Source organism: Endocarpon pusillum, assembly GCF_000464535.1.
Source record: "Endocarpon pusillum Z07020 unplaced genomic scaffold scaffold7306, whole genome shotgun sequence".
Lineage (NCBI taxonomy): Eukaryota > Fungi > Ascomycota > Eurotiomycetes > Verrucariales > Verrucariaceae > Endocarpon > Endocarpon pusillum.
In genome coordinates, this window is record NW_006916644.1 from 9685 (window position 1) to 27297 (window position 17613).

General features: G+C 49.5%; 7 protein-coding genes across 7 annotated transcripts; 3 read left to right on the forward strand and 4 right to left on the reverse strand.

The window, feature by feature from the left end:
* Nucleotides 1-290: 290 nt before the first annotated feature.
* On the forward strand, nucleotides 291-1124 carry EPUS_02692 (uncharacterized protein; the record flags this gene model as incomplete). The annotated part of the gene is made up of 1 exon (XM_007807820.1): nucleotides 291-1124. One exon carries the CDS (start codon nucleotides 291-293, stop codon nucleotides 1122-1124), a length of 834 nt encoding a protein of 277 aa, XP_007806011.1.
* Nucleotides 1125-2790: 1666 nt separating this feature from the next.
* Nucleotides 2791-4032, reverse strand: EPUS_02693 (uncharacterized protein; the record flags this gene model as incomplete). Its single annotated transcript, XM_007807821.1, has 1 exon — nucleotides 2791-4032. One exon carries the CDS (start codon nucleotides 4030-4032, stop codon nucleotides 2791-2793), a length of 1242 nt encoding a protein of 413 aa, XP_007806012.1.
* Nucleotides 4033-7497: 3465 nt separating this feature from the next.
* EPUS_02694 (uncharacterized protein) lies at nucleotides 7498-7863 on the reverse strand (the record flags this gene model as incomplete). Its single annotated transcript, XM_007807822.1, has 1 exon — nucleotides 7498-7863. One exon carries the CDS (start codon nucleotides 7861-7863, stop codon nucleotides 7498-7500), a length of 366 nt encoding a protein of 121 aa, XP_007806013.1.
* Nucleotides 7864-8443: 580 nt separating this feature from the next.
* EPUS_02695 (uncharacterized protein) lies at nucleotides 8444-10309 on the reverse strand (the record flags this gene model as incomplete). The annotated part of the gene is made up of 1 exon (XM_007807823.1): nucleotides 8444-10309. One exon carries the CDS (start codon nucleotides 10307-10309, stop codon nucleotides 8444-8446), a length of 1866 nt encoding a protein of 621 aa, XP_007806014.1.
* A 366-nt stretch (nucleotides 10310-10675) lies between these two features.
* On the reverse strand, nucleotides 10676-12279 carry EPUS_02696 (uncharacterized protein; the record flags this gene model as incomplete). The annotated part of the gene is made up of 2 exons (XM_007807824.1): nucleotides 10676-12015; nucleotides 12081-12279. 2 exons carry the CDS (start codon nucleotides 12277-12279, stop codon nucleotides 10676-10678), a joined length of 1539 nt encoding a protein of 512 aa, XP_007806015.1.
* A 606-nt stretch (nucleotides 12280-12885) lies between these two features.
* On the forward strand, nucleotides 12886-13959 carry EPUS_02697 (uncharacterized protein; the record flags this gene model as incomplete). The annotated part of the gene is made up of 5 exons (XM_007807825.1): nucleotides 12886-12988; nucleotides 13044-13334; nucleotides 13382-13674; nucleotides 13731-13805; nucleotides 13858-13959. 5 exons carry the CDS (start codon nucleotides 12886-12888, stop codon nucleotides 13957-13959), a joined length of 864 nt encoding a protein of 287 aa, XP_007806016.1.
* A 1498-nt stretch (nucleotides 13960-15457) lies between these two features.
* On the forward strand, nucleotides 15458-17554 carry EPUS_02698 (uncharacterized protein; the record flags this gene model as incomplete). The annotated part of the gene is made up of 1 exon (XM_007807826.1): nucleotides 15458-17554. One exon carries the CDS (start codon nucleotides 15458-15460, stop codon nucleotides 17552-17554), a length of 2097 nt encoding a protein of 698 aa, XP_007806017.1.
* Nucleotides 17555-17613: the final 59 nt, after the last annotated feature.

Below are 17613 nucleotides of genomic sequence, written 5' to 3' on the forward strand. Positions count from 1 at the left end.
TCAGGTCCATTCATCTTCTAAAAGGAAATAATAATCTCGACTATTATCTTGTCTGAGTCAAAACTACAATAACTACTCGTGTGGGTTTGATCTTTTCTTAACACAAGCCATTCACATCAAGAAGGCCTCTGCAATCAATAACTATCAGCATATCACTTGGGTTTTCCGTGCTTCAAGCCGTAAACTACGTCTAGAACCAGTGCACTCTCTTATCTGGTCATCTTGGCCCTCACCGCCTACTCCCCTTCTAAAGCATTATAAACCGCAGAGACCAGACTTAAGCAGCTACTATGTCTCTTAGACCTCTGCGGGGACCGTCTAAAGGTCTTAACAAACCTAAACCCAGGTCACTATCAAAAGACCTAAGGGTCCTTACTTTGGCAGTCACACAAGTCGAAGCAAAATCTAGCAGCAGCAGCGAGGACGACGGACAGGCAACAAGAGCACATCAGTCTCTTTCCACCCCCCCGACGGAAAATGGTGGACCTAGCGGAGTGCTTGCTGTTGATGCTGGACCCAGCAGAACGCCTGTTGATGATCTTCAATCCTCTGCAGACTTCCTCTCCGATCCGTTCAACGGCTTGATCATAGACCAATCCCTTACCTCCGTGGAACAACTACCAGACTGGGCACATCCTGTACCAAGATGGGATGCAGTTCGCCGCCGAACCGTATCACGACGACCACCATCAAACCGCTCTTCTACCGCTACTTCCCAGCCTTCCTCCAAAGTCTCGGACAATATGTTATGGATTATGTACCCTCCCCGTCCACGCAGTCTCACCCACCAAGGTCCGATCCTACGCAGAATCACCATTCCCGAGCATCTCAGCGGCAGCACACCGATAGAGAGAAATAAACGCATCAGACATGTAGAACAGTTGGCGGATCGTGTCCGGGAGATACGTTTGGGGGGCAGGGCGCCCCAGGCAACGCGAACCACTGGTCTGCTTGAAATCAAGCTGGTAGCGTGGGCTTCGCAAGCGGATAATGTGAATGCGCTGATGCCAGAGCTTGCTTCGACGACCGTGTGGGTGAACCCTTTTCGCTTGCTTAACGATGTCTTCTATGACGCTTGGGTGAAGTTGTTTATGCAGATTTATGTGCTGGGCGATCCACGTTAAGTTGGGTCTTCTTGCCATCTTGGGTGGGTTGTGATATGGACTTGCTGTCATTGTGAATTATGAGTTATAGAGGTGTTGTTATGACAGGCCTGGGAGACAAGTTTGAGAGTCGCTGTACTGCTCTACTCGCGAGTACACAGATATTTGACATGGAAGGCTGTCAGTTTGACATGTCTTCCGATGACTACATCGATAAGTGGCTGCTATCTAATGGCAAGGGAGTTGTGATGCAGATGATATTCCTGACGAGTGCCTTGGTAAGGTTGATCCTTCATTGAATATTTTCCCGTTTCTCGTTTGGACTTCTCTTCAACAAAACCCCCTTCCTCGCTCCACCCGGCTGAGCACCTAGACATTTTCTTTAAAGCTGATGAATAATGGAACACCAAATCCGCGATGCCCGACTTATAAAATCGAGGAGCAAGTGGTTATACCACCAAAACACCTATACAGAATAGCACTTGACATGAATACGGTGATGTTTGGGACGGTCTGGAAAGCTCTGCATTGGAGTTTGGCCCGATGGCCCGAGCAACCGCCAAAGCAAGACTCTTCTCGGAGCCATGTAAAGTCTACCGTCCTTCATGGAGGCGAGTCCAACGCTGATGAGGCTGTCATCCATTGCGGGAGAAGGAAATCAGATGGGAAAGGTCCCGAGTCAAATAGGTTGCATCGAGGATTTCCAGGCCTTTTCAATGATTTTGCATTAGCTGAGGCATTCTCCATCTGCTTCAATGGGATGTGTTGCGGTTGGATAATTCCAGGCGCTTTTTGTATCCGCCAATTTCGTCAGTCGGATGGTTACTGAGAAGACAGATTTGGCCGCTGCATATCTGTTGCTTGTTTTCGGTTGCTCCTATAACTGTCTGGAGTGAGTTCGTGAACAGCATCCGTTAGTTCTTGCCAGTGGGACGGCACCTGGTTCCGAGAGAAACGCTGCCGTATGACACTGGAGACGTGCGAATAACTTCCCGTTGGCATCTCGAGCGCAGCGTTTCAGTCTCTGCAACGAGCTTCATTCTTTTGTCGCCTCAGGACTAAGGAGGAGAAAGCAAAGACTGACGACCACTGCAGGCTATTGCCAATCAACCATGTACTGGTGTTGCCCTTCAAGAGCCAGCATCACGACTGGATTTATTTGCATATTCTCTTGCGAACATGCACAAACATGCTCTTACCTTCTGCTTGCATTTTCTCAGTTGGCTATCCCTCCCAACGGTAAAAGCGTTCCGTTACATAGCTTGCGCAACTCTCTTATTTCCATCACGTGATTATCGTAACTATGTTATTCCAAGGGTAACCTCGAATGCTCTATTTCGCGATCCAAACTGTGCATTCGTCAGAACTGCTCTAGGTGGGTTATGGCGGAGCTAGAAGGTCTCCGCAATCTGGCACCACCATGGCTTTCCGGCGAAAGAGTGACTCCAAGACCCTACAGTCGATCAGGTCCAATTGCGTATCCGGCTTCTCGGAACCGAAAGATCTGTTTTCAAGTGACTTAGCCTGACGATCCTGAATATCAAGCAAAGATCCTCAAGACTAGAGTAGATTAAAATCAAATAGATATCTAGGTTCATGAAGACGTTCACGTCGCAGTCGAGTCGTCGTGAAGCCGTAATGCCTTGAAGCTAGTATCGTGATCTTAACGGTTATTTCTCTTCAGCCACTAACGTGGAGACATCGCCGTACCTAATCTTTCACAAGACATATCCTCATTTCCCAAGCCATCATATACATCAGAGATACGGGTACTGAGCCTGATATTTTGCACATTGCCTTCTTGTAGACCGACAAAGCCTATTGCATCGAGCCGATCAATCTCCCTCGACAGCTCTTTGTCGCTGTAGCCACATGTGTCTGGTCCCAGCTCTTCCTGAATGGCCTCTGCAACGTCAAGAATATCACGATATACTCCTGGTCGTCTGCCCATTTGCCACAAAAAGTCGTGGTTCATTGCATCAACATACATGCCAAACATTCCCGATATCCAGATCAATGTTGAAGGTAGCAGAATCCAGATCCACCCTACCGAGAAACCCCATCGATATTTTGAGCCCTGCATGCAAACGATGGGAGGTTGCTTCCAGACGGAGGTCGAATTGTCGATCAGATCAAGGTAAGTGAAGTTTTGACCAGAGAGTGTGTGTACAGATATGTCAGACTTGTTGGGATAAACCGAGACATCGTAAGAATATAGTTCTTTGTAAGCGCCATCGAACCATCGTACTCCCCTTAAAGAAGCAAAACCCCCATCTGCCAAGCTGACTGCAGCTTCCTGTGTTGTGACATATCCAGTCACCAGATCCAGAATGGTGGAAAGGGTGAGGACGTACGCCGCCGCAAAACAGAACCAAACGAGTATGGCTCGCTCGCGTGCCGTGCGACTCACTGCAAGACCACGAACGTATTTCCACAATGTTAGGAAATCTGTTGGATAGAATGCTGTGGCTGTATACAGTCTGAACGACACTCTTGACCGTTCTGTAATCCGCAACAATGCCATGGCAAAGACCTTGTAGCAGATCCACGCGGCCAACGCTTGCGAGGTTTTTCCAACTAGCAGGTTCCAGGCCGCATCGAGGTACTTCGCCTGCAGGTAAGTGAAGGAGCCAAAAGCTATATTAACCTCGAAAATCCCCATCCATGACCAGTCTGCAAAGCATGGTTCGAGGAGACTAGCACCAATTACATTTTGTCTTCTTTGGAATGTACCGTAACACGACACAAGCACAAAATATGCCAAGAGCGGCGTGCAGAGAATTGCGAGTATCGTCCAGAGCGTGGTAACTCCAGAGCCTCGAGCCCAGAATCGAGTCTCTTGCTTCAGAGTTTTTGGTGGCAGAGGGTGTAAAGAACTAGAGACGAGTCGCATTTCTCTTGACGGTGTAGCCTCTTCCGTGTCTGACATGAGGTCAATGGGCATGAATTTAGCATCCGAAGTCGATGTTGTGATGCTGTCGATGGAGTCGTATTTGAAAGATGAAGACGGAAAAAGATAACACGACTGTTATAGTTCTGCAGTCCTTTCGAGCATCCGGCCGAAGGGTAAGGCAGTTTTATTCTCTGTGGCTCTGGTCCTAGGAAGCAGCGAGATACAGTATCATTTTGGGGCCAGGGGATGCAATGCATCGTTCATATTTAAGAAGTATAAGCCCCCTTATGCAGTAGAAGGTATGAATGCGTGTAACCATCTGAGCCTGAGCATCTTCATAAAACAGTCACACAGAACCTACATTGAGCATACATATCAGGTGAGAATAAAACATCCTTGACTGTTAAAGAAGGTTGCTCTGTTGCATTTTGGGTTCGTGTTGGATCAAGATGCGATGCCTAGAAGTCGTGTCACCCTTAGAGATTTCAGACGGAAATGTGACATTCCTACTGAGCCTTGTTACACCTGTTCATAAGATCTGTGTATTTTCCAGTGCATGCTCATCACAATATTGAGACCTTAACATTTCGCCCAGCTTGTTAAGGTGGAAAGAAACAACTTGAAACTAGGTAGTTACGGGTTGTGGTTTGAAGTTGCGCCAAGCATGATGAATATTCTTCCACGCACCAATCAATTTGAATCACTACAGGTAGTAATATAGTAGTACTTGTGGCGCTCACAACCTCAGGCTTCTGTTCCTTTAATCAGGCTGCCACTTGGTAGATATCTGCTTGACGCTTGAACAACATATGGATCATATGTGATTCTTGTCCTGCTGGGTTATGTGTCAGCTACAGTGTGTTTTAGCCGTTAGCTTTCAGTGAATTGCAGTGAACCACCAAACGAACGCCTACCAAATAAACCCCTACCAAACAAATGCCTACCAAACAAACGCCCACTAAACAAACGCCGGCTTCATTCAGAACACTGATTCAGCAAAATAGAAATGGCAACGTTCAATAGGTGGACTTGGCCACCAGACCACCGGCATGAGTCGCTTGTGCAGCTTCACAGTCCTGTCGTCAACCTGCAGGTCACTAATACTATCATGTCTACACCGGCAGCCGTCCGCTGACTAAGCATTAGATTCTAAATCGAACGCGTCGTGCTCCACCTAATTATAATGTGTCGCTGCTTATGTGCTTGCCTCCTGAGCTCCACCGATTGCTCTTCGACTACTTGGACGACTATGACCGCGTCTGCTTGCTTCTCACCTGCAAATATTTCGCTCGAGCGAGCTCGACCATAAATGAGGACAAACACTACATCCCTATTGGCCCAAAGCTGCTGCGCATCAATCAAGGATTCAGCAACCGGATGCCCAAGCGGCTCAGTCTGTGCATCAAATGTGGAGTAATGCGGCCCAAAGATACCACCTACTGGGAACCCCATCGCTGTGGCTGGGACTGGCGCAAGCTGATCCCAACCAAAGACCATCGAAACTTTGCTGACAAGGTTCACGCGTGGAGCCGTGGTTGGAGCACCAAATGTCCTAGATGCTTTGGTACGTTCCAAGCCCAAGGGAATTTGAAGATCGGCGAACTACCGTGTTACGGTAACACTATTAGAAAGCCAGCAATTGGAGGTCCTGAGTACTGAGTCTGCCATACCTCAGACAACTACATCATGTGCAGTGGGCTTTTGACAAGCTTGGCGATGGCCACTCATTCAAAGTGCTCACCTGTGTTGGTCACCAGTCGATCTGCACCCCAACGGTGATTCTCGATTTGCAGTTGCAGGGTATGATCAGCCAGCAGGCTATGAAGGTCGTTTCAAAGGATAGCTGCGAGAAACCCATCCATGGTCTCAGTGTGATTCAGGCTCAGAGAAGATGGAAGACGTTTTCAAGGAATTCGACTTTCAAGTAGTCTCTCTGGAGGAGTGGGAATGGTGCTCAGTGGGATCTATTGCTCAAGACCATACCAAGCGAAGGAGTGCACATGGGTTCTTCCTAGCACAAGCCTTTCACCAGAAAGCACGATTTGCTATGGTGTAGTCAAATACACCTTCTTCGTCCGTCAGTTGCAGTTGTCTAAACATGTCCAGCTTCGTGATTACTATTTCCAGGCCCGATCTCCTTCACTCCGCTATACGTATTCCACTATAATGCCAGGTCCTCCTTGCCAATGCAATCCCGTGCTTCTCCTCCCTCATCCACGTCTCAATCGTCTCTCCCTTCCCTCTTCAAGACCTCTTAGCCCTCTCATCCTGCCAGATCAAGTCCTCTTCCCGCCATAGCCATGAGCAACCGTTCACCTGCTCGAGTGACTGCCTCATAATTCTTCTATTCCATAGTGGGAGGCAGCCTCGTTAGTGCAGGTGGAATGCACAGACAGATACCAACAGACTGCGCTCTGGCCTCCACCACGGACTTTCCTAGGACTTTCCTAGATCGCCAACGCGAATAATGCCGTTCACCCTGGGGATCTTAAGATACTAAATGGAGCCATAAGCTTGGTTAGTTAGAGAGGCAATAGATACGACTGACAAGAACCGCTTGTCAATACCTATTTCTCTCCGTGTTGATTTCTGTTTCATCCCCAGAATAGGAGGGGAGCGGTTTTCAGAGAGGCCCTCTTCCTGCTACTTACTGCTTACTAGTAGTAAGTGGTAAGTGTCCAAGAAAATGAGCTTGGGCATTACTTCTGAATGAAGGAAAGGACATTTTTCAGCTCGTCCGAATAGGTTGTACAGTACCACGTCAAAAGTATTGGATCGACGCGCACTTTTTTTCCAACACGCGTTTTTTACTACCTTTTTCAACCAACCACCATGAATCAACGCAGGGCTTTGGCGCCTCTAGAAATCAATAGGAGCTATGGCAAGGAGCTATCTCCATTTCAACGCGGTTAGATTTCAGCTTATAAGGCTGTGGGGCTGTCAAATGCAGAAATTAGCGAAAAAGTTACTTGCGGCAAATCCACTATTTTCAACACCCTTATACGAAATCCACTCTGTAACGAAGGCAATAGCTTGCCGCAGTCTGGTAGACCCCTTATATTAAATCGTGTTCAAAAACGAAATATTTTACGCATTATTCAAGCTAATCTAAGAATTACCTATACAGCTCTTCGACTTGCCCTTGGGGTACCTATTTCAAAAAGCATCCTTTATCGAATACTCAAAGACAAGGGCATTACTAATTAGCTTGCTAAAAAAAAAGACCTCTTTTAACTCCTAAAGTAGTCGCTAAACACCTTGCTTAGTATTTAAAACGAAAAAATTAGACATGAGATAACTAGCGCAAGATCATATTTAGTGATGAATGTTCTACTCCTGCCGTACCTCAATTCACACGGTACAAAGTCCTCCAAGAGACAATCTTGCAAGTCACAGCACAATGAGCTTTGACTCATGAAAGCACATAGCACAATGACAGACCCTTCACAGTTGCTGGAATTGGATTGATCATGTAGATCAGTGTCCAGCTGGCTTTGTATCTCAAACGCTGATGGTTTTAAAGACACCAAAGCCATTGCCACCCGTCACCATCAATGACCCAGGCATTTGCGGATGCCAGTGGATCTCTTTACCGTCCTCCACGTGATGGATGAAAAGCAACTGCGGAGGCACTTTTTCGTCACCTTCCCCAAGTCCCAAACCGGACTCTTTACTGTACTCCTCATCATCAAGTTCAACAGACAGATCCCACAGTGTGGCAGTGTTGTCAGCACAGGCCAACGCTACCACAGAGTTGTCTGTTGGGTGCCATTCAATTGATGTGATGGGCTTTTTGTGGAACCTGAAATCTGCAATTGGGCTGGGACGAAGTTGATCACCACTTGCCTGACCTTGTTGAGGCTTCATTCCAATAAATACCGGGCGTACAGTAGTAATTTGTATGGGAAGAGTGGAAAATGTTGGTGGGGTGAAAATGCGGGGTCGGTCCAATACTTTTGACCTAGTACTGTAGCGTTGTGATTTAACAAAAATCTGCATCTGTTGTCTGCCATCGTTCCTTACGAGCAACTATTTATCTGAATGCCTACGTCACTTTGGAAGAAAGAAGCACTCATGCACGATCCATAGCTTCGAGATATAATTGATTGTGTTGAGCTGTGGCACTGCTTCAAGTTATGGCCTTATGATTTGCTATTGTGCACGGCTAGCAGTAGATAAGCAGAGCTTTGGTGGCTCCATCCGCCATCTCCCCATAGCCAATAGAGAAGTGATGGGCTCTTTTCGTTGAATAGGTATGCCCCTGAGCGGATCACGCCGCTTCCCCAACACCATGTCCTGCAGCGTATGCTGCGTTCGGATTTGGACCTGAGCCCAGTCCTCCCAACATCCTGTGCTCCCGCTGAGCTGGGCCCGCACCCATACCGTGATTCATACCCGTCATTGGTTCCGGCTCACCCATACCCATTCCTTGACTCAATCCGATACCTTAACCACCATCCATCCCCATCCCTTGCCCATGACTATGCCCATAGCGGTCTCTACCGAAGCCCTGCCGGCGTCGTGGCCTTCCAGACGCCCAGTTTCCCCTACTAGCACTGTACGCGAACTCCCGCCAGAATGATCTATGACCCGGCTCCATCACTCCAGTCCTTGGGTTCAGCCGAGGGGCAGGTCGACTATTCTGCTTCCAAGTTCTCAGGTATCCGAACGTCAGAGGCTGGGATGGCTCGGCGTTCGGAATAGGTTGATGGCTGATATCGACTCCTGCTTGACCATGAGGGTGATTGGAGTGATGCTTACGTTTGGATTGCCCATGGTAGCACGGTTTGCCCGGTTTGTCCTTAAGCACGGGACGGCCGCTTGCGAGATACCAGAGGCCGGGAGGGACAGGGGCGGTGTCAGCAGGTTTGCGAGAGGGGCGGATGCGCGGTCGAGGAGATTCGTAGATCCTGGAGGCAGGAAGACAGCCGCCGCGGAGGGATAAGTCGACTTCAGGGGATTTTTCAGATGAAAGACTAGATGGTTCTGGTAGATGAGATCGCGATTGACCCGATGGATGGTAGGCGTAAGTGGACGCAGGATATTCTGAAGACGGAATCTCTACACGGAGACGGGGAAGCCCATAACTCTCGGGGTCGCGGAAGCGTTTGCTTTGTGTTACCCTCCAATTTGGATAGGAGGACCCTCGACTTAATAGAAAGGGGCGCAATGAGTCCGTTTCTGACCAAAGTGACGTAGTAACACTACGCTGATTGTGGTTCAAAATCGCCTCTTCTATGTTCTCGGCTAGTGAGGGACCAAAAGACTCAGTGACGGAGAGCCTTCTAGGCTTTGGCGGTACGACTGGACACAAATCTTCCTCCAGACGTCTCATTGGGGCAAACGGTGTTTGCGGCTGACCTAGTAGATGCGAATGATTGAAGTGACGAGGCTCAACGCTGCTTGCAAATCTCCTAGGATCAAAAGGTGGACTGATGTCGATAGGTTTCTTTTCCGCTTCGGGGCTGGCCGAGGTTTTAGAAGCTATAGAATTTAACCAGACAAGTGGTCTGATGAGCTTTTTGAAAAAAATCCTTGCTGAATGTTCGCCAGCCTTCTCACCTTGGCGACAAGCCTCTTGTGAATTCGTGTTCTGGAAAGGCTCCTGGCGATAGAAGCGATTTGCCAGCTGGTAATGCTCGATTGTGCCATCTTCGACAGATTCGGTACCATGCGACTCATCTGCTTCTGAAAAGCCCAGTCTGAGTGGAACGACCCGGCCTATTGTGCAATCCAGACCGTGATCATTACCGGTGTCATATATATGCGTAGGGGGCAGTTCTAACGCTTCTTTCAAAGTATATTGGCGGTTTAGATCATCAGAGTCCGGACGATGACGAAGATGTCGATGCGTGTAAGCGAGCGAGCTTGAACGGGGTGGTCGAGAAGCGAGCTCAAAAAACCCTGGCGCCTCATAAGAGGGAGACCTAGCCTGGGAACTCGATGGTATTGGGGTATGTGTCTTTTCAGCAAGGAGTGTGCTGGCATGGGTCGGATTTGGTATTTCTGGATAGAGGTCAAACGAGCCTGGAAGCTCGTTAGACTTTTCTGATGGATAGCTTCCTTTATGAGCAGCTTCCACTCTGGAAGGAAGGCTGGATGCTGTGTCTATGAAGAATGGTGAATTCCACGATGTTCGAGCACTGTTAATGGCTATTGACGAATTTCCAGCTGCTTCTTTGGCGGGTAGAAACGGCCAGCTGTGGGATTTAGCTCTGAGGATAACATTTCCCAGGTCTTCGATATACCTTCTCTGCTCCTTCTGGCACGGGAAGGTAGAAGTGTGCGACTGGTAGCCATAAAGATTCTCCATTTCATCTCACAGGGTTGATTTTCTGCTGGAGGACAGTGTGAAAGAGTCATGGAGGAAGCAACCTCACATATGGTCAGTCAGTGCTAACGGTAGCTCCTTAAAGAGTGGTTTGTAGGAGGACCAGATTGCCAGATAGAAGGCTCTTGCATCTTTGCAAGAAGTCCGAGGCGCATAGAAGGATCTCCACACCTTATGTGACTCCTGCCGTACCTCAATTCACACGGTACAAAGTCCTCCAAGAGACAATCTTGCAAGTCACAGCACAATGAGCTTTGACTCATGAAAGCACATAGCACAATGACAGACCCTTCACAGTTGCTGGAATTGGATTGATCATGTAGATCAGTGTCCAGCTGGCTTTGTATCTCAAACGCTGATGGTTTTAAAGACACCAAAGCCATTGCCACCCGTCACCATCAATGACCCAGGCATTTGCGGATGCCAGTGGATCTCTTTACCGTCCTCCACGTGATGGATGAAAAGCAACTGCGGAGGCACTTTTTCGTCACCTTCCCCAAGTCCCAAACCGGACTCTTTACTGTACTCCTCATCATCAAGTTCAACAGACAGATCCCACAGTGTGGCAGTGTTGTCAGCACAGGCCAACGCTACCACAGAGTTGTCTGTTGGGTGCCATTCAATTGATGTGATGGGCTTTTTGTGGAACCTGAAATCTGCAATTGGGCTGGGACGAAGTTGATCACCACTTGCCTGACCTTGTTGAGGCTTCCATTGTCGCAGGTCCCATACTGCCCATTCGCCATCATCTGCTCCTGTTGCCAGAAGATACGTTTCAGATCTTGACCAGGACATCACATTAACATCCGTGTCACTAATCTTGACGTCGACGGCTGATTTTCGAGATTTCGAACGAACGTCCCATACCTTCACACTTCCATCACTAGATGCCGATGCAAACACATTCTTTTCGCTCGGCGACCATTGAATCTCTTCTATCGAACCTCCATGACCGACAAATGCTCTATTGTCCGTCACCCATCCACCTCCTTCCGTACGTTGAGTGCTAAATATAGCACCGTTACCATCACCAGTTAACAGGCGACCAAGTGGATGGTGCGAAGCAGGAGACCAGTCGATGGCATATCCTTCGGTCTTGTGCATTCGCAGCGTGGAAAGCGGTTTAGAAGCAGCAGGCTGAACAATATTGCCTGGGCTTGAGAGAGACTGTAGGTGTGGTGTCACGTCATGGATTAACACCTGAGCATTCTCCAGTGAGGTCGCTGTTATTGTTGCCGGAAACTGGGAGGGATCGGACAGCGTCTGGGAAGGTGGTTGAAAAGCGCGGGTTCGATTTGTCGTACTAGGCAAGGGTATTGATTTTGATTCGAGAATTGGTTCTGCTGAGGTCGGTTCGTCATTTTCGGACTCAGAGTCCGACTCAGAATCTGTCTCGTTCCCTCTGTCCATTCTTGAGAGGCTACTCAGCTTTAATATCATCAACTCGTTCTCCCGTGATCGCCCGCTTTCTGCTTGAGTCCCACCCACTGCAAAAACAGTTCGAGGATAGTGCTTGCGATTGTTGCCAAGGTTGTCGCGAATGATATCGAATGAGAGGCATGGCCAAGGAGTTGAAAGTGCGTGGAGCATCTCATATGTAGTGGTGTCAGGAGTCAGAGACTGACCCGGTTGAAGAGCTGATCGGCCAGGTATGAAGGTTTGCTCCGAGGAATCAATATCCATGGCATCTGGCTATGTCAGGCCCTGCTCGTCCTGGATATGTAGAGGCATGTACCTCAACTCATCAACGTACCCTTTGCTTCTCCTCTCTCTCTTTCAGCATCCGGCCTACCGTCGACGCCGGCCTCCATGATCTCATCCTCACTTTCAAACTCGTCTTCAAATTCATCCTCAAATTCCAGGGTCTCGTTCCCATTTACGGTAGTGGACGGGCGTTGGCCTGCCTTTAGAGCAAGCTGTTCTTCTTCTTCTTCAGCTGCTCGCTTCGCCATGAGAGCGATGACCTCAAATTACAGTCGGAGGATTCTGCTTTATGGTACCTGTCATAATCGATTAGGGTTTTGTTAATTCTTTTACTGACGGAGCGATTGGAGCTAGCCTGGGTGGGTCAAAAGGGAAAGCTTAACTGGTCCACCCCCTGATTGTGCCTGAGTGCGGGGCCTTCCCAGCTTTGTGTGTTTGGGACCGGGGGTTAGACTTGATATCAACAATCGAATTGTTCCACTCCTCGAGTACTGCGTGACATTCTGCTGTTCTGAATTGCGGGCGTTGTTTCTGCTGATCTAGGGCTGTCTGTACAGCGTTGCTCCCTCCTCACGTGTCTAGATCTGCTGCGGAGGTCCTTGACGCGCCGAGTGGGCCCTTTGATCTCTTCTAGACTTTGCCGACTTCCACCTCAAGAAATTGAAAGTCAATTCGTCCCGTCAGAAAATCATCCAGGTCCCACGTCGATTGCAAAGCTCTCCAAAGTTCCCCTCCTTTATAGCAAATCAGTCCCAGCGATCTTCTTATTTTGCGCCGGAACAAACTACCTGCGCCCTGTCTAAGCGCAATTGAGATTGAATAGACAGACCTTGCAGCCTTCATCCAACATCAAGATGGATTTCTCAAACTCCCAGGATTCCACCACTGATTCAGCATACAGTCCTCAGATCCTCAACGAGGTTGACACAAATGTGGGCGGCGCAGAAGAACCCATAGGTACATATTCTCAGCATTCAGTGCAAAGAAATGCAGCCAGCTTATAAATCCATAGACTATTCTCAGCCCAATCAATCACTATCACCGCCTCTCGATACTGCCTCAGAATCCAAAACGAACTCTCCTAATCCTACATACCATCAGCAACCATCTCCCAGGCCAGGTTCTGGATTGGCTGGACAGCAAGGGCAATACCAGGACCAGAATCGACCACCACAGCAGCAGCAGAACAAAAGCAGTGTCGTGATCAAAGTTGGAATGGTTGGAGATGCACAGATTGGCAAAACGAGTCTGATGGTAAAATACGTGGAAGGAAGCTGGGATGAAGATTACATTCAGACGCTTGGTTCGTACGCTCGTCAGTTGTTCATCTCAATAGGCTGACTTATGCAGGTGTCAACTTTATGGAGAAAACCATCTCGATCCGGAATACCGAGATCACCTTCTCTATCTGGGATCTTGGTGGACAGAGGGAATTCGTCAATATGTTACCACTGGTTTGCAATGATGCGGTTGCTATACTATTCATGTTCGATTTGACACGAAAGAGCACACTGAACAGTATCAAAGAATGGTATCGGCAAGGGAGAGGATTCAACAAGACTGCCATTCCCTTTCTCATCGGCACCAAATACGACCATTTCGTCAGCTTTCCCAAGGAAGACCAAGAGGAGATCAGCACTCAAGTTAGCACTCCCTACCGCCAGCCATCACCGAATATGACTAGCTAACCTTTGACCAGGCACGACGGTTTGCGAAAGCCATGAGAGCAAGTCTGATATTCAGCAGCACTAGCCACAGCATCAATGTTCAGAAGGTCAGAAGACCAGCTTGTTTGATCCTTTCTCTTCGCCTACTGACCAGCTCAGATCTTCAAGATCGTACTATCCAAGGCATTTGACCTGAAATGCACCATCCCCGAAATCGAAAATGTAGGCGAGCCACTCCTTCTGTATCAGACCGTTGTATGATATCAAGATGTCATCATGATGTATGCTCACGAACGATACGAACATCGAAGGATGAGCCAGGATGGGTAAAAGCAATGGAATCGTCCGTGCACGAGGGAACTTTACGTTTAGCAAGGAGCTTCGGGCATTGGTGGCGTGATTGGTCATGTTTGATGGTTGTTGCTGTGGGAAGCCGAACCGTCATGGTGACACACTGTTCAGGAGCGTTCTCGAAGACAGAAGAGTTAGAAAGACACTTTCAGAATTCATGAAGAGCCTCCGAAATATGTATAGCAACCAGGGTAGTGATACAATGCAAGGCCTTCTGGTTGAAGGGTTCTGGTCCTTGAGTGGATGAGCACTTCTGTCATTGCGCTCGCGGGATTCTCGCACGGGCGTGGGGTCACTTCAAAGCTCTTCTTCCTCCAGAGAATCGACAAAAGAATGACTGACTCCCAGTAACTACTTCAGTAACTGCTCGATCAGGTTTCTCTACCGATCATCCGGGCATTCGACAAGTGATAAGCGGGCCAATTTTCATGGTAGATTAAATCTGCAGATATTTATAGGAGCGACTGAAGATGGAGTGTAGCAATTTCTCTCTTGCCCGGTTGCTTTGGGCGCAATCCAAGCACCGAGTCCATGGCACAGGGTATCGGTTCTTCCCGATCGGCGCGATCCTAACCTATGCTGTCTCGGGAGCCTTTGCCAGCACCAGAACGTTCAGAAGCCCGCGCTGCGGGGAATGACAATACATCGTGTTTGTTGACCTGTTGTTCTTTTGCATTGATTCGCATGAGAATACTGAAGAAATGTGATGAAGGTCTTTCTTATGTGGGGTCTCTTGCACTCACCACACCTGAGATGCGGACGCGTGAGTGATGTATTGCAGAGTTCTCACCAAGTGCTGAATTAAGGTCGAGGAGGAGATGCTACGGGCCCCTACCGAGTAGTCTTTAAGCAATAGCAGTAAACCCAGGCCTTGGGGTTGGTTACTACGTAGTACGTAAAGCTGAGTTAGTTTAATTACTGGTACAGAAAAGGGACACATCAACCACTCCGCCAAAAGGACAGCGCCGATGGGTTTCGAACCACACTTAATTGATGTACCCCTCACTGACTGCTGATCTCCCGTAAGCCCTCCGGCCCTTGGCAACGCCCCGACAGCACTGCATTGGCCGCTCTCCAAACCTCCGCAGTCAGGCAAACTCAATACATTGGATCTCACTCGCTCGATCCAATCTGTACAGTACTCTTCTATGCGCTGAATATGGTGCTGGCCTTCTTAATCTTGGCCAGCCTCACGTCTACACCGTTGGAGGGTTGGGCCATTGGCAGCCCAGAGGCGCAGCCGGAAACGCCTCTGTGATCTTGGTCGGATCCTAACTCTGTGCCCAATTCTATCTTCACTAACATGCCTATAACACGCCTACGTAACCAGCTCTGATCCACCGGCGCTTGCAATCGATTCTACACTTCGGTCCCCTCCTCTACGCCACATATCATCTCTATTCGCACCATGGCCCAAGATCCCCAACCCATGACGCTCCAGCAGCGGATTGCTGCATTGAATGCCTCCCATATCAGCCGCGTCCCTGGAGATCCGCCTCCAACTCGGCCGAAGCCTCAACTTCCCCCACAAAGACCAACGATATCACACCGACAAAGATCGATCAACAAGCCTCCGGAACATATTAATGGCTCAGTACCAGACACCACAATTGGTAATCTGCCCAACGGCACCAAAACTCCAAAGCTACCTCCGCCTCCCATTGTACATAATGCGACAGACAGATCAAAGCCCCCTCCTCCGCCACTACCAAAACGCCAGTCTTCTCAACCATGCCCCCCCCTACCCCCTAGATGTCCAACAGACCAGATTTCGAGACGTGATTCTCTGGAGTCTACCTCTTCTGTCGTTTCAAGACTATCTGCTACGCCAACAGAGCTTTCAAGATCGAAATCAAGGGACTCCTCATCTGGCAGGATAAAGGCACCAGCTTGGGGTGAAGTTGAACTCCCACCCTTACCTATCAAACAAGCCGGCCTGCCTCAACGGAAATATTCAGCCGAGAAACCCAAATACCACAACAGAGCTCCTTCTGGACCAGCCAACGTTTCTCCTGATATAGAGAAGTCCATAAAGGAAGAAATAGAAGCGCCGCGTCCTTCGCTACCACCACGACTTCCAGCTCGGAGGCAGACAGTCCACTCTACCGACCTATCTCTACAATCCGGCCTGCCTCGGAATGCACCTCCACTTCCGTCCGCTGCGGCTCTTGACAAAATCAAACGCTCTGCATCGTCATTCGGGATGACCAAGAGCGAACCTCCACCGTTACCAGCAGATCGGCCTATAACTAATGGTGCTCCTCACCCTGACGTCGCTCCTGTAACCAACCATCTACCAGCCATTCCTATCGCATCTCGCCCAGACATTTCTGCCATACAGAGCTCTAAACCTCGCCCGGTTTCAATGACCAACGGTACTCATTCAAGCGCCACGTCTGGCACAGCAATATGCATGGTGTGTCGCGACTTCTCTGCGCCGGACCATCATGCCACTCTCTTTCCACGTCAGACCGTCCATTCGCTTCAGACGCTTGCACAACAATTGACCTCTCCATTTCCCTCTGCCACCGACAAGGCTCGCACAATCTTCACCTGGCTCCACCACAACATCCACTACGACACCAAGTCCTTCTTCGCCGGCAACGTTCAAGCCTCCACTCCTAACTCAACCCTTCAATCTGGCCTGGCAGTCTGCGAAGGCTATGCCTCCCTTTTCACCACCCTCGCCACACACGCTGGTCTCGAAAGCGTTGTCATCGGTGGCCACGGCAAAGGCTATGGCTACACTCCCCTGCCACCCGGCGCTGCACTTCCACCCTACAATGCTGGCCATGCCTGGAATGCCGTGCGCATCGACAAAGGCGAATGGAAGCTGATCGATGCGTGCTGGGGCGCCGGTCACGTCCAGGGCGCTGGAATGCCCTACGTGCAACGCTTCGAACCCCGCTACTTCACCATGAGCAATGAAGAATTCGGCATCAAGCACTTCCCCGGGGATAAAAACATGTTCTTCCTACCCGACGGACGGCGGATGGAATGGGAAGAGTATATCACCATCAACCCGGCCTGCTGGCCCGGGACAACGGAACCGCCGACCATTTTCTCCAACGCCCGACCGGATTACGGCGTCGGGGAGAAGACGGTCATGCCGAGGAGTAAGACCCTCCAACCGAGTCTGGGCGGTGTGATCAGATTCTCCTTTGAGCTCGAGTGTCCGCACTGGACGCTTGAGCGTCACACCCGGAAGGGACCGCCTCCTGTCTTCATCCTGGCCGTTCATGGCATTGATGGACGGGAGAAGGATTTCTTGCCTCTGGAACACGTGCATGGTCACAGCAACACTTCTGGAGGCGGTGGGGATAAATGGGTTGTGGATGTCGAGGCCAGGCAGCTGGGGGCGCCGGGTCAGACCCTCACGCTGTTCGCGGTGAGTTCGTTTGGCGAGAGGCAGGATGCCAGGGGATTGAGTGTTCGCGAATTCAAAGAGGGCAAGGGGAGGGTGGGCATGGGCTTTAGTGGCGTGGCGGCTTGGGAGCTGGTTTGATCAACTGGAACAGCGAATGGGCCGGTAATTGCAGGTCGGGAACAGGATGGTATTTGCTG